Source organism: Eptatretus burgeri, chromosome 12, assembly GCF_056783735.1.
Source record: "Eptatretus burgeri isolate ZD-2024b chromosome 12, Ebu_testis_v1, whole genome shotgun sequence".
NCBI lineage: Eukaryota > Metazoa > Chordata > Myxini > Myxiniformes > Myxinidae > Eptatretus > Eptatretus burgeri.
In genome coordinates this window covers 26,852,269-26,868,623 of record NC_140972.1, presented here as the reverse complement: position 1 = coordinate 26,868,623, position 16,355 = coordinate 26,852,269, and the positions used below count along the sequence as shown (strand labels likewise).

Sequence of the window (16,355 nt, the reverse complement as noted above, 5' to 3'; positions counted from 1 at the left end):
AAGTGTGCATTGTTGTATACTAACAGAGTACCTTCCCTTGGGGCGATCTTCTTCCAAGCATGTAACACGTTCTTCTGATGCATATCTTTATTTAGGTGGTGTATAGGTAACTGACAGCTCTGTGTAGGCAAAAAAGAAAAAACCCGGGTTACGTATATATAATTCAAAACACCTCGCTGCACGGGAAAACGTGGGGACAGGAATACTGTAATGTAAATGGTGGAGACTTGAAGTACCCTCCCCATACCTAGAGGCGGCACTACTCGATACACATTTACATGGATAATTTGCGTCCCCTGTCCCTCCCTCTCCCCCCCCCCCCACTTTCCCCCTTCCCCCAAGACCACCGGTAAAGACAAAAAACACCCCTATACATTAATTGGGGTCATGCTGATCCTATGTAGCAAGTATGGATGTAATCAGCCCAGAAATGAAGGAGGAGTAGCGTGACAAACAAACACACACACAAACACTGGTACATTAATTTTATATAGTGAGGATGTGTACGCTTATTTGTGGGGCGGGGTGGTTGCAGTATTATTATTTTTGATTTCTCTTTGTTTCCATTTGATAAATCCACATGGCCTGTGAACATATTGCAGTGCATTTGGATTAATCCCAGGTATGTTTTGAACTGTGAACTAAAATTGATTTTTAATTTAATATTTTATTTATTAGTTATTGAATTTAAACCTCATATCAAATCGATCTAAAATGAGCCACAGTCATTTTGCATGATTTGGAAAATCAAATTGCTTTGCATTTGAGGCATTTCCATTTTTTTTTTGGGGGGGGGGGGTTTACAGGGAATGTATCCCCATCCTTCCAGACGTAAATTTATGCCAAAAGAGTTTATTTTTCGATTTTTTTTTTGGGGGGGGGGGGGTTCTGTTGTGTGACAAAACATAATAATTTTCTGTTCTTTCTCTTCTTGCATGTAGCAGCTTGGCTGCCAGGTAGCTATCATTTTGTTGGAGCACAACTATGCTGCTGATGCCATGCCCTTATACTAGTACATTAGTACTCATTTCACCAACCTCAGAAGGATGACAGGCTGGGTCAACCCCACCTGGTGTTAATTCAGGTATTCAGCAGTCAACAGGGCTCAGACTCAAGACCCTAAGATCCCAAGCCAGCCGCCCTAACCCCCAAGCCAACACCAGGCTAATTTTCTGTTGTTGTGAACAGACCGTTCTGTTTGGTTATAATTTGAATAGACCTTTAGTCTCATCAAAAATGTCTTTTCATCCAGGGCCAGATGGATGAAGACATTCGTTCAACTCTCATGCATATAGTGAAGATGCATAAGAGCAAGGAGCCACTGTCCTGAGATCGTGCGAATCAGGTTTCCAGCCACGTGGAAGTTAAAAAGCTTTTCTGGACTCTGGAGTTACTTGGTTTGTTAATTTAAAAAGTATTGGCACCAAAACCTTTGGGTGTCTGTTATTTCTTGCTTGTGTGTTGAAAGGAACCAATGGGGAGAAATGTTTGTGATGTATTGAATATGCCTTGAAATGAAATTCGATGGCATTGACTTTGGTCCACTTTGCAAATGCCGTGTTTTGGAAGAGTTGAATCATTTGTTTTTGTTGTGTTTAAATTTTTCTTTATTTCCGAGCAAGTGTTTTGGTGGAACGGCTTGCGATTTTACGGCTTTTGGTGCACGGATTGTCGTTGCTCGATTTCTGTTTAATAATCTCCACCCCCCCCCCCAAAAAAAATACCAGTGAGTGAGTGGTAAAATACCACTCATCTTCTGGAGTGAGGAGGTGTTGAAGAGCCCTTTACACTTTTTGGCCTTGCTTTTTGTGCATGAACCTGCAACAAACTTGCAGCCTTCTATGTGCTTTTGAAGTGGTGTAAAAACCAGCGCCTGCTTTGCACACGGCCACCACCACCACACGACGTAAACTCACATGATATGGCTTTTCTCGTGAAGCAGTTTTTGCCAAAATGTAAATAAGGAAAAGGAAAAGGAATTTTGCCAAAATTTCTTCTTAAGGAAAAGGCCAACACCTCTGTGGCTTTTTTGTAACTTTTGATACTTTACTTCGCTGGTCGAGTTCTACAAAAAGTAAAATTAAATAAAAAACACTCCTGAGAAGTTTCCTAAGAAAGCATCCAAAAAAAAAAAATGAAACTCGTTTTCTTTGCATACTAACAGTGTTCCATGGCTTTTTAAAATTGTTGTAATCGCAAGGACCTTGCTTTTTGTTGTTTGATACTTGGAACAACCGAATTTTGTTACGTGCTGCCGAAGCCATCTTGTTGAGGTCTATTTATACGTTTGACAATGTGATGAGTGAATATTTCTGCAACCAGTTCATTTGAATAAAACATTGAAAAATTTAACTTACCTCTATTTCTGAAAAGTTGTGCCGATGCTTTTCTGCTCTAATTCTTTCCTTTCTACGCAGTGTGAATCCTCAGCACACCCTCCAAAGTCAACTGGGTGCTTTTCTAGCAGGTTTGAAATCGATTGTGAAGTCTACATTTTTATTTTGAAACAAAATGGACGATGTGTGGATTATTTGTTGTGTGGCTGTGTGGACGATGTGTGGATTAAATTTTTTTTTTTAAGTTGAATACTGAAGTTTCAAAAACGAAATTACCAGATCTGATCATAGATTTTTTCTTTTTTCACTTTACATCCTTGTGTGGTTCACTTTACATCCTTGTTTTCACTTTACAATAACCAGGTAATCTGCATTGACAACCATCCTTGACCATGTGATGGAACGACAGCTGAGGCCCGACTGAAAGTTCCGGTCAACTCAAAGTTCAGGATAATATTTTTGTGCTCATTATCTTTTATGTTGTCTATTGTGCCACGCATATGATGGAGATTAGAGATGCACACCACATATGATGGAGATTAGAGATGGTGCAAGCCTAATTTTCTTGAGCTTGAACTGAGAAAAGCTTTCAAATAAATCGAGCTGAAGCTAGTGTTTCTTCCTGGTAAATTCCTGGAAAATTGCGGGAAATTGATTTGGGAATCCTGCCTTTTCCCAGTTTTTTAGGTTCAGGCTCAGAAAATTTGGGCTCCATCTCTAGTGGCAAGTATAGATGTGCTTGCGCTTGTGCAGTATGTTCTGTGCACCTCCTTTCCCAGCACAAAGGAAGACTCCTCAACTTGTATTTTATGGCTTTCAAAGTCATCCCACAACCAAGTTGAGAAAATAAATGTGTGCAATGGTAAAAGCTAGCATCATACAAAGTTACATTAAGATTGCATGCACAATGTGGCCAGCATTCAAAAAAAATGTTTTCTCCAGGCATGGGTTGCAGGGTGTTTTACCTAACAGGAAAAAAAAGGGTTTTCCGAGGTGGTTTGCGATTCTCTTCCCAGCATTGTTTATCCATTCTCTATTATTTTAATGATGAATGTGCCAAGAAGCACCACATACCAATTTTTAAAGACTTGTCCAGGGTTTGAACCACTGACCTTTCAGACTCAGAATGGAAGAATTACATGGCAGCTACATACACATAAACTAGTGCTTGGTTGTCTTTCTGCACACGTAGGTAGGAACGAAATTGAAGAAACAATAGATATATTTTATTTTTTTAATGTAGAGCGGCCAGAGGGTTACATTGGCTCCGTGCATGGAATGCGGTGATGAGTACGCAATTTCTGTGATGTCAACTTTTTGCACTAATTTTAAATTTGTTTTGATCGAATAAAAGTGAGAAATCACCTAATTGATGAAGCTTGGAGTTTGCTTAATGGTTAGGATGGCTGGCTTAAGATCTGATGATCTTTAGTTCAAGCCCCTGTCATCAGCAACAGGTGGGTTGCCTTGGCCTGTCATCCTTCCAAGGTTGGTGAAATGAGTACCTGCATGTTGGTAACGGGGGGGGGGGGGCATTGCATTGCAGCACAACTCTGCCCCCCAGACAATGATGCAGCCAAGCACCCACAGGCTGCATATGAATAATAAAAAACAACTATTTGTTCAATGCACTGCTACTTAACATTTGGTTACTTTGGAAGACGATAAAAGCTGCAGGTATAACTCTCCCATTGGTGATTACAATCTAAACGAAACACTCCACAATCTTCACAAAACTATTATTGTTATTCTATGAGGGTGTAAAACCAGTCAGTGCGTTGTGATGCCAACATGTCATCACTTTGGTGCTCCATATACAGGACTAAGAGTAGCCTGTGACACAAAATATTTATTTTTTGCTTCCTCTATCCACTCATCTCCATCAACCTTGCTGTTGAACAGCTCAACTTACAGTCTCTAATCTGTCTCATTAACCTTGAGCCGTGTCTGTCCTGTGTTCCCATGTGAATTAATAAGATGAGATATAGCCCTTTCTGTCCCGTGGTCCCATGTGAATGAGTAAGATTAGATAGAGCCATGTCTGTCTTATTTATGCCTGGTGTTGGCTTAATGTTTTTGGTGGTGGGCTTGGGATCCGAGGATCCTGAGTTCAAATCCTGCTTGGCTGTTGAATTGATACCAGGTGGAGTTGACGAGGCCTGTCATCCTTTTGAGGTTGACAAAATGAGTACCAGCTGGCTGATATCCTGTGTTGGAGTGGTGACTTGTTCAGGATTGTGCCAAATCGCCAAGGAGACTGCTTAGGCAGCACCAACACTCTACACAGAGTATGGTCCTGATTGGTGGATGTCCTGTGTTACTATGTGAATGAATAAGGTGTGTGTGTGTGTGTGTGTGTGTGTGTGTGTGTGTGTGTGTGTGTGTGTGTGTGTGTGTGTGTGTGTGTGTGTGTGTGTGTGTGTGTGTGTCCCTCTGCCCTCCTGCTCTCTTTGTTGTCATAAACCTTTTGTTCCAAAAACTTGTACATGGTCATTCGAGATATGGGACTTCAGCATAAAGTGCGAGCAAATTTCCTTTAAAAATCCTGTAATGGGCCAATTGGGAAATGCACATTTAAAGCACGATTAAAAGATTAATTCAACACCTCTCACCGAGGTCAGCCTATGCCAAGGTTATATCAGAAGGAGCTGATTCGTCACACGGTCATAGATGTTTCACCCCAATATGGGGTTGTTCAAAAAGTAACACTATTTTTTTTAGGGAGATGCGGACGGGCTTGATTAATCCTTGCTAACATTTTTTATTCAACGTATGGTGACATTTTTTTCGGGGTCCCTCATTGTAATTAATACTCGACCTATATAAAGCCAATGGAAATTTGATGCAACAAGTCTGGACAGTATAATTATCAGCAGAGGCCTACAGACAGGCCTAATGTGTTTCGCCCACCAGAAAACCAAGATGGCGGCCATATATAAAATTTTGTCTGGGTGCTATGGTGGGTAGAGTCAAGAGATGAATGTGGGTGTGGTTCGACATCGGTATGACCAATGGATGCACATTTCAAAAATCGATCCCCAACAAGAGCAAGAACAAGTAGAGCTACATTCAAAGTAGATCACCCCCATGCCAAATAAATAAATAAATAACATATCTTCCAGCGAGCAACATTGCTGGGGAGCTTTCGGCATCAGGTGATGCTGCCGTGCAGCACAGGGAGACAGAATTGGGAGCCATGTACAATAATTGATTGATTAATTGCATATTTAAAATAAATAAATAGTAATCATAAAATAATTTCTTAATCAATTGGCTAATAGCATACCGAAGCTACCACTGTTTCATTGAAATCTGTAACTTTTTGAAAATTAAGCAATTAATTGGGAAATTAAATAACCAATTGATTAACTGATTAATCACTAAATCAAAAATACCCTTTTTCGACAAATCACTTGGTCACGGTCGTGTCCAAATATCAGCTTCTTAACTCAAAAGGTGCCTGGGATATTGCCCAGATGAGAGAAAATAAATAAGTAATTAATAAATCGATAATAATCAAAAAATATATAAAATACCGTTTGCCAAAGCACTTTTCACTATTGTGCCTAAATTTTAGCTTCAGAGCTCGAAGGATGGCCGAGATATCGCCCGGACAAACAAACAAACAAGAAAGATGTCGTGCATTGCATGATACAGTCAAAGCTCGTTACTATGCCACCTCGCTTCTATGCCACTCTCGCTATTATACCACTTTTGCTCGGTCCCGACAAAATTCAATACAAAATAAATTTACTATGCCACCCCCTACTCTTGCTACCATGCCACTACTGTGTGACTGTTAAAAGGCACGAGTCGTGAAAAAGTCTGTATTGCGCAGTGCTCGATTATCACACTCACGTCCAAAGGCGAAGCGACGAACTACAGTCCAGCTGCGCACAACATAACTCAATACGTACGCGCATAGTCAGACTGTGTCAAAACACGCGATTCTTCTCCCCGATGCCAGCCACAACAAGCCAATCACAACACGCACAACGAGACACAAAAAAGCGCGAGCACACACACAGACACGCAGGCACACGTACAACAGTGACATCATTTTTTTTCAAATTCAGCCCATAATGTCAGCTCAGAAACGCAAGCGAACCGACTTTACGCTGAAGGAGAAGAAGGAGATCATCGATGCCGCGAAGAAGGAGCCGAATCAGTCCAAGTTGGCCAGGGAGATTAGCAAGAAATGGGGCGTCGAAGTTAAGAGAACCACCGTGAAGAGCATTCTCAGCAAGAAGGATGCAATCGAGGCTGCAATCAAAGCTGGATTTCCATCGAAGCGCATGAAGTTGATGCAGGCTCATGACCCGAAGCTTGATGAGGGAGTGCTCATGTGGCTGAAGCAATCAAGAGGACAGAATGTGCCTGTCAGCGGTGATCTGATCAAGGAGAAAGCGATGAAACTGGCTGAGCTGATGCACATCCCAGACTTCATGGCGAGCGACGGTTGGTTGGGCAATTTCAAGAAGCGCCACGGCATCACGTTCAATACAGTGCAGGGCGAAGCTGGAGCGGTGGATTCGCAATCCCTTCTTGAGTGGCAACAACAGGTTCCTCCGGCCCTTACTCGGGCAGTGCTCTCCGCAGACGACGCCTTCAACCTGGACGAGACTGGACTCTTCTGGCAGCTGCTTCCGAACAAGACCATGGCTTTCAGGGGAGAGCGGTGTACTGGAGGAAAGAAAGCAAGCAAAGGATCACTCTTCTGGTTGGGGCAAACATGAGCGGCAGCGAGAAGTTCCTCTCTTCTGGTGATTGGCAATTCCAAGAAATCCCGTGCCTTCAAGAACAAAGAGATCCCGGTCAAGTACAAGGCGAACTCGAAGGCGTGGATGACGGTGGAGCTTTTCGAGGAGATGTTGCGTGCGTGGGACGGACGACTCGGCCAGCAGGGACGCAGAGTGCTGGTCTGTCTCGATAACTTCTCTGGCCACCCTCCCGAGCTCGATCTGAACAACATCCAACTGGTCTTCTTCCCACCCAACACGACAGCCACCCGCAACCAATGGATCAGGGAATCATAGAGAACCTCAAGCGCCACTACAAGAAGCTCCTGCTATGCCGCCGGCTTGAGGCCATAGACGAGGGAAAGGAGTTCAAGTTCACGTTGCTCGACGCTCTACACGTCGCCCGGCGTGCTTGGGAGCAGGTCGGCAAGTCGACGATCAGGAACTATTTCGCGAAGGCCAAGTTCATCGAAGAGGAGATCCAAACTGAGCCACAGGATGCGGAGCTGCCCGACATCTGGGAAGCTCTGCCTGCCGAGGAAAAGATGCACAAGAACGAGGAGATCGAGCTGTCTGACTTTCTCGAAGCTGACGAGCGCCTCGCGACTGGCGGGTATTTCACGCTGGAGGAGATTGCGGAGGAGATTCTGTGCAGTGAGGAGCCAGTGGAAAGCGAAGATGACGAGGTAACTGTGGAGGAGGGAATCGTCTGCTCGAGGAAGCCCAGCGCGCTTGTAGCACCGTCCGGAAGTTCATGCAGCAGAGAAGCGGGAAGCCCGGTGTGATGCAAGCGTGCGATCGGCTAGACAACGAGATGCACGAGATCCGCCGAAAGAAGATGCGCCAGCCGACGATTCTTGAAAGCTTTGTGTGTCGTGAATTTCTCGCCATGCCATATGTTAGTGTGTGAACTCTGTTAGTGTGTGTATGTTCTCCGTTCGCTTAGCTTATACAACAGTCGTGCCTTTTACTTGCTGGAATAAATTTTGTCTAAAGATTAACTACAGATGGGTAACTTGAGAAAATAAGGCCGTTTTTACAAAATCTCGTTACTATGCCACTCTCGCTACTATGCCACTTTTGCTCGGTCCCGACGGGTGGCATAGTTTTGACTGTACTTGCGAAATTCATTAAACAAATTTGACCTTAAAAATAATTGGTGGTTGAATTAATTGACCAAATCTGCCAATCCTCTTCAAATTTGAAGTCAATCAGATGAAAATTGACAATTTTAGAAATCTGGCCAATGTTGACTTTTTGGCCTATGTCGACCTTTTGGCCTATGTTGACTTCAAAAAATACTTGTTCGTTGAATTCAGTGAAATGATATGCCAATCCTCTTAAAATGTCAAGTCAATCGGATGAAAATTGAGGATTTTAGAAATCTCACCTTAGTTGTTGACCTTTGACCTATGTTTTGCCTATGTTGACCTTTTGGCCTATTGTGCAGCACCTGGAGATGGAATAGGGAGGGATGGAGTACAACAAACAAAGTGCAAACTGTGTACGCCCTTTCGGCATGCATCATCGCCGGGCACTGAAAACCATCGGCAACGGGCGATGACGTCGTGCAGCGCATGGAGATGGAATAGGGAGTGGCAGTGTGCAACAATTACACAACGAGGAGCTCTTTTAAACCTGCGACATGTGGCAGGTAAAAATTTCTTCAAAAGCAAACTGAGAAGCCACCAGAACAATGCAAGTTTACAGTCGTTCTTGAAAATGAAAATGACAACAAATTGTCCAAACATTTAACGACTCTCCAAAGAAACTCAACAGCAGAATTTGCACTAAAATATGGGTAAGTTGGCTCAGTATATTTAAAAGAAGCTGAAGATAATTGAATGGCCCGTTTCATTTATATGAACTCACATTTGCAGTGAATTTCTTTGAAACGACATAATTATTATCTCTATTTGTTACTTGCAAAATCAAAGATTCGCAAGTATGTTGGTTGGTTTGGTCTGTTACTACTTGGCAGAAAAAAATTTTTGCCAAGTATGTTGGTCTGTAGTGTTTGTCTGTCTGCTTGTCTGTTTGTTGGTCACACGATTTTTGCCAATGTTACGGACTACTGGAACATCCCATTTAGACATTTATACCTTTGGACTCCTTTGACCTTTTAGACCAGTTTAGACCCTTTGGATCTTTTAAGACCCTTTATACTCCCTTAGACCCTTTCTACCTTTACACCCTATAGACCTGCTTAGACTCTTAGACCTTCAGTTCCATTAGACCCTTTTTGGACCCTTTACACCCCTTTAGACTCCTTAGACCCCTTAGACCTCTTATGACCTTCTTCAACCCTCAGACCACTTAGATCCATTTACCTTATAGACTGCTTCGACCCCTTGACCCTTTAGACCCTTTATACATTTTAGATCCACAAGACCCTTTTAGACCCCTAATACCCCCAAGACATGTAAGATCCCTATAACCCTTTAGAACCCTAAGAATGCTTAGACACTTAAGACCTCGTAGACCCATAATCCTCTTTTGACCCCATTAGACCTTTTATGCGTGTAATGACTAACTACTGTTGGAACCTTTGAAGGTTTAGACCCCTTGGACCATTTTGACCCTTTGAAGACCCTTCAGATCCCCTTAGACCCTTTATACTACTTATATCCCTTGACCATTTAGACCTCTTGCTTTAGAGCCACTTTAACACTTTAGATCCCTTTAGAACTTTTAGACCCCTTACGACCTTTTAAGACCCTTTAGACTTATGAAGACATTTACGCCCTTTAGGCCGTTTAGACACCTTGACCCTTTTTCCTTCAGAGCCATTAGACCCCTTCAGACCGTAACTCCTATTGGAAAATACCCTTCAGATCTTTCGACCCCTTAAGATCCTTATTGACCATTATAGACCATTATAGACACTTTGGACCACTTAAACCCTTGAGACCTTTGCACCCCCTAGACATGTTAGATTGTTCGACCCTTTAGACCTCTAGATCTGTTAGACCCCTTTCGACACAAACCACACAAACATCTATCGAGTCTTCTTGTAATATACAGACTATACTTTTTTCAGCAAGTAATGCGCAACCTCCAGCCACTCAGAGGGTGGATACTCTTCTAAGTTGAACAGAAATTGTATATTGGGCCACTGAATTGGTTCACCAATCTAAAACCTGGAAGCATATTGTTTTTACGCTCAAAAGCTCAAAGAGTCAAAGGTCAAGGTTGCATAAAATCATCAATTTTCATCCGATTGACTTTAAATTTGAACAGGGATTTCATATTGGGTCACTGAAGACGATTGTTTGAGGTCAAAATGTCAAAGCCCCAGGTCATATAAAATTATCAATTTTCATCCTATTAACTTGAAATTTAACCGGGGCTTGCATATTGGGTCACAGATCTGGTTCACCGAAAATAAGAACGATCGAATTGGCCTTTTTGACATGCTGGTTTCCATGACAACAATTTTGCCCCATTATAATCAAATGGGTCTTTTGTGAATTTATTATGACCAAATCTCAGTAATTTTTCAGAATATAAAAAATTACACAGCTTATTTGTACATATGTTTAGCATGTATGCGAGGAAACGTTAGTCCAACAGTCAAAGGTCAAGGTCATCCGAAATATGTAAAACACCTATGAAGCCACAATTAGAAAATGTATCAAACAACTTTGTTGCTTGTAAAATACTTGAGAGATCAAATTTTCGAAATTACCAAATTGCTGTTTCCATGGAAAATATGGTTTACTTGGATTTTGCAAGTATTGTGCTTTGCACGACATGTTTCTTGTTTGTTTGTACATCGATATCCACATACAGTATAATGTGCTGACATCGGCCACAAGCCCCACCTTACAGTAACCAGTATTACACGTAATCTTCAACCGAGTACCTCTATAAAGTATGTACAATTATAATGCGAGAACACCTATAAAGTACTGTATGTACAATTGCAATGCCAGTTCATACTATTACAATGAAAGCACATCTATAAAGTATGCCCAGTTGTAATACCTATAAAGGACATACTACTTTAATGTGAATACGTCTATAAAGTATGTACTATTATAATGTGAGTGTGCCGATAAGAAACATACTATTAGAATGCTAGTACGTCTATTAAGGATGTACTATTAGAATGTGAGTACATCTATAAAGTATGAACTCTTAGAATACCAATATGTCTATAAGGGATATGTGTTAGAATGTGAGTGCATCTCCAAAGTTTGTACTATTATCATGTGAGTACATCTATAAAGGATACTAGACGACACGTGAACCGGTTGGATTCCCATTGTGACAGCGGTTGACGAAAAAAAAATTTCAAGAAAATCAAAAAAGATAGCTCCAGCGAACAATACCGCTGAGGTTGTTTCCATTGATCAAATACTCCCGAAGAGTACTTGATTGAATCAGGAATTGATTTTTTAATAATTTTTTTCGTTGCCCGATTTGAACGAAACTTGATATTGCGCGTCAATGTGAAACACAAAAAAAGGAGAAAAGAAAGTCGAAGAAATTATTGTGCGTAATCTTCTAAACACAATTTTATTAATTAATGAACACGGAAGTATTAGATCAAAATGGCGATGTATATTTTATGCTTAAAAATAAATCGTTCTTTGTCTATACTAAATGTTTGAGATTTTAAAATAAATCATTTCAAGAAAAAAAAGATAGCTCCAGTGAACGATACCGCTGAGGTTGTTTGCATTGATCAAATTCTCCCGGAGTACTTGACTGAATCAGGAATTGATTTTCTAATAATTTTTTCTTTGCCTGATTTTAACAAAACTTGATACTGCACACCACAGGTGAATGGTGAATAAGGTGGCACTAAAATTTTTGTGCTATCGTGTACCGTTTTGGCTGTATTTCGGGAATATACATACATACATACATACATACATACATACAAACATACAAGATGAGAGTTTTAGTAATATACTAGACGACCCGTGAACCCGTTGTGACAACAGTTGATGAAAAAAATAATTTCAAGAAAAAACAAAGATAGCTCTAGCGAACTATACCGCTGAGGTTGTTTGCATTGATCAAATACTCCCGAAGAGTACTTGATTGAATCGGGAATTGATTTTTCAAAAAAAAATTTTGTTGCCTGATTTGAACGAAACTTGATACTGCACACCACAGGAGAATGGTGGGTAAGGTGGTCCTAAAAATTTTGCGCTATCCCGTACTGTTTCGGCTGTATTTCGGGAACACACAAACATACGTACGTACATCCATACATACATTCAAGATGAGAGTTTTAGTAATATACTAGATGACCCATGAACCCGTTGGGTTCCCGTTGTGACCGGTTGATGAAAAAAATCATTTCAAGAAAAAAGCAAAAAAGATAGCTCCAGCGAACTATACCGCTGAGGTTGTTTGCATTGATCAAATTCTCCCGAAGAGTACTTGACTGAATCGGGAATTGATTTTTTAATGATTTTTTTCGTTGCGCGATTTGAATGAAACTTGATACTGCACACCGCAGACGAATGGTGAGTAAGCTGGCCCTAAAATTTTTGCGCTATCGTGTACCGGTTTGGCTGTATTTTGGGAACATACATACATACATACATACATACATATCTACAAGATGAGAGTTTTAGTAATATATTGATAGATAGATTGATATATTAGAATGCGAGTATGTCTATAAAGTATGTACTATTAGAATGCAAGTATGTCTATAAGGACGTACTATTAGAATGATAGTATGTCTTTCAAGTATGTACTCTTAGAATGCTAGTATGTCTATAAAGGATATATTTTAGAATGTGAGTACGTCTATAAAGGACGTACTATTAGAATGGCAGTATGTCTATAAAGGATGTACTATTAGAATGCTAGTATGTCTATAAAGTATATTCTCTTAGAATGCTTGTATGTTGAGAAAGGATATATATTAGAATGTGAGTACGTCTATAAAGGACATATTATTAGAATGTGAGTACGTCTATAAAGGACATATTAGAATGTTAGTACGCCTTTAAAGTACGTACTATTGGAATGTGAGTACACCTATAAAGTACGTACTATTAGAATGTTAGTACGCCTATAAAGCAGTACTATTGGAATGTGAGTACGTCTGAAAGTATGTACAATTATAATGCGAGTATGCCTATAAAGGACGCACTATTAGAATGCAAGTGCACACCACACAAACTACACCATACAAACTACACCACACAAAACAAATCTTGGCAAGGGTCTGCAATCTGTGGTTGCTCTTTCTAGTCCATTTTTGTCTCCTTCCCTTCTCCCTCCACAGAAATAGAACATTGTGAAATGAGTTTCTATGCCTTTTTGTTTGACTATTAAATTACACACTTCATTGTTGACTGTGTTGCCCAATACCTTGTTTAGCAATCTCTGTGTTTTGCTGCCTCTTTTCTTCCAAACAAGTTTCAGATTGCTTTGGTGTGTGCTTTTGAGATAACGTTTCTGGGAAAAGTGAGTATTGTTTTTTTCAACAAAGAGAAGACGATTTACATCATGTGCTAGGAATTTTGTTTGCAGACGAGGTATGTTTGCGGTGGTATGGATGTATATATCAATCACCACCTTTGATTGAAGAGCTTGTACACAAATCACAAGCAGGACAGAGATGAGTGGACATCAGTTTACTTTTACATGAATTACAAGGACATTAACAGACAGAAAATGGACAAGCCCAGATGGTTGTGCATCATGAACTACAGGTTCAGACTGGAACACTTACAGGCCAATCTCCTCAACTTTCTGGTTTTATGTTTTGAGAGCTGTGAGGACAGTAGAGATCAAAACAACCAACACAACTTCATACATTTTCTAATTATCTCCTAAAAAACAAAATTGCAAAAGAAAAGGAAAAACAAATGGGTTATGTACAGTTCAGTACTGTATCTTGAATGTTGAGTGAGTGGAGGTCAAGACACGTGGAAGAATGTTGGGGCACTGACGACAAGTGGTGAATACTTCTGTGGCATGAGATCCAATCACTCGGTCACAGGTAGAACTAGAACGACACTCGGTAGAGTGCATACCTCCGCCACGCTGAACAGTTCACATTTTGTATCCCACTGATAGGGTGGATCTGAATCCAGACCTGAACCAACATCAAATGAAATAAATTCATCCTTGTTACACACCCAACTCATCCACCTTGTTTCATCCGAATCCGTTCATAACTTTTTGAGCTATCGTGCTATATTTTGTTACGTTTGTCGTGGGGGGGGGGGGGTTACATATTAGGATAGAGCAGATAGGATTGCATAGAGTAGCATAGTTCGCCAATCTCGATGCAGTCAGTAGGGACACGTCAGCTTAAGGATCGTCTTGTTTGAATACGCACCATACAGGGGTGGTGCATGGTAATAATTAGTTAGGGATCATGGTTAAGGAATTGTGCATATAACCCTGATGTAAACATCAACCGGGAGTGCCGGGAGACAGTGCAAGAGCAAGGAGAGAAGCATTTCATCGCTTCCCGAGGGGCGGAGCTTGGATCGCCTAGAAGGGGCGGAGCATTGCCCGAGGTGAAGAGGGAGGAGCCTAATCGGATGGTTGGGTTCTCAGTTCTCGCGCACGGATATCTGCCGTTAATTCAATGCAGTCTGAGGGAGTAAAAAGGGCCCATCCGTCCAGCATCGGTGTTAATTGACCTGGACACGACAATATCATTTTTGGCCTGATAATTTCATAGTCAATGGTGAAGAATCACAATAAAATTCTCATATCCGGATCCAGATCCGGATTTTCACCAAAATCGAATCAATTCGTCCTGGTCAAATACCCAACCTGTTCATCAAATTTCATACAAATCTGTGCACAATATTTTGAGATATCCTGGTCACATACAGACAGATAAACAGGGATGGAAACATAACCTCTGTCCACCCTCAGTGGCAGAGGTAATGAGTAACTAATATATTCTGTATTAAGGAGCTATCTACATTTCTAACAGAAATGGAAACAGTAATGCCAATGCAAACAGAAATGGATGCAATTTAAAGGGATTGCGAAAGAAATAATCATAAAATCCGAAAAAGTCCATAATTCATATAAATTGTGCAACATTTGTTATTATTTGGTGAATAACACATCGAGCATCAATTATGGATATTTATTTTGTGTCAAAAAATTTTAACTTTATAATCTCCGCATCTACCATTTGTGACTTAATTCTCACGATATTGCACCAACCACTTCAATTTTTCATTTTATTGAAACCAGAAATAAAGGTTCATGGAGGTAGTTAAACGACAGAGGGCAGCAGATTCACAGATTGATAGTCGAACAGGGAGACAAAGACATCACATGTGTATGGATGAATGGTAAAGAGGAAAGGGATGGAGGGTCAGTAGTCAGAGACAGGAGAAGAGAGCAGGGGTTGGTATGGGAATGTGAGGTGACATGAGGTGACAATGGGCAGCAATCTTGAAAAAATGGAGTAAAAGGGATGAGACATCACACACAGGGAGTCTTAACGTTACTGATAAAAATGTATCTTCATGCTGATACCTCTTATTGACTCATATGTACCTTCTATTGGGTATAAGAGGAGACATATAAGTTGAATGCTCAGTACTTGATTTGCTGGCAGCCTTATGGACCACTTGGTCTGAAGAGGATAGATGAGATGGGATGACTTGATTTGCTCTAATCACGAGGTATGGCATGATTGCATTCTTAGAATTCTCATCCATTGAACCTCATTTGGAACAAAATAACCCTACTTCATTATCCTGGAGTACCTTCCACTTTCTTTTGTTTCTTGTGTGCATTACGACAGTCCTTGGCTGCCTATCATTATCCCTTGTGCCTGACCAAACGGAATTCAGTCAAATAATTATAATCATTTGGTTTGTTTCTTTTCCTCCACAAGGGGGCAGTAAATCCACATTTTTCAACAATTGTTACGATAGGAAAAATATTCTGACCGTTGGAAGTGGAACCCATATATATATATATATATATATATATATATATATATATATATATATATATATATATATATATATATATATATATATATATATATATATATATATATATATATATATTTACATACGTATATAGTGGGGCATTTATATCTGACACATTTGCAATCTTTCTAGCCGGAAGTAGTGTTGGCATAACTAATTATTGTTTTCTTTGTTTTACAGATAAAAATTGAAAGTTTTTAATGATGGAGCACTTTAAATGCAATAAGGATTTTTTGTGTTTTTTAATTTTTAATTTTTTTAAAAATGCAATGAGCATGCCAATTTCACAAACAAGGTCATCATGACAGAGGAGGCACACTTTGATTTGG

The 16,355-nt window shown here is 40.4% G+C and overlaps 1 protein-coding gene and 1 long non-coding RNA gene across 8 annotated transcripts in view; one reads left to right on the top strand and one right to left on the bottom strand.

Annotated features, from left to right (window-relative positions):
* LOC147015291 (uncharacterized) overlaps positions 1-2,352 on the top strand; it is a 299,609-nt gene extending 297,257 nt beyond the window's left edge. For all 7 annotated transcript variants that reach the window (XM_085849901.1, XM_085849898.1, XM_085849899.1 and 4 more), the window contains one exon: positions 1,253-2,352. In XM_085849901.1, coding sequence (XP_085706027.1) covers positions 1,253-1,330 — 78 coding nt within the window. In that variant the 3' untranslated portion in view covers positions 1,331-2,352. The remainder of the gene's footprint in view (positions 1-1,252) is intronic.
* Positions 1-16,355, bottom strand: part of LOC147015290 (uncharacterized) — a 57,822-nt gene that overhangs the window by 28,795 nt on the left and 12,672 nt on the right. Inside the window, exon 2 of the long non-coding RNA XR_015050279.1 lies at positions 32-119. This is a non-coding gene — a long non-coding RNA (uncharacterized LOC147015290). The remainder of the gene's footprint in view (positions 1-31; positions 120-16,355) is intronic.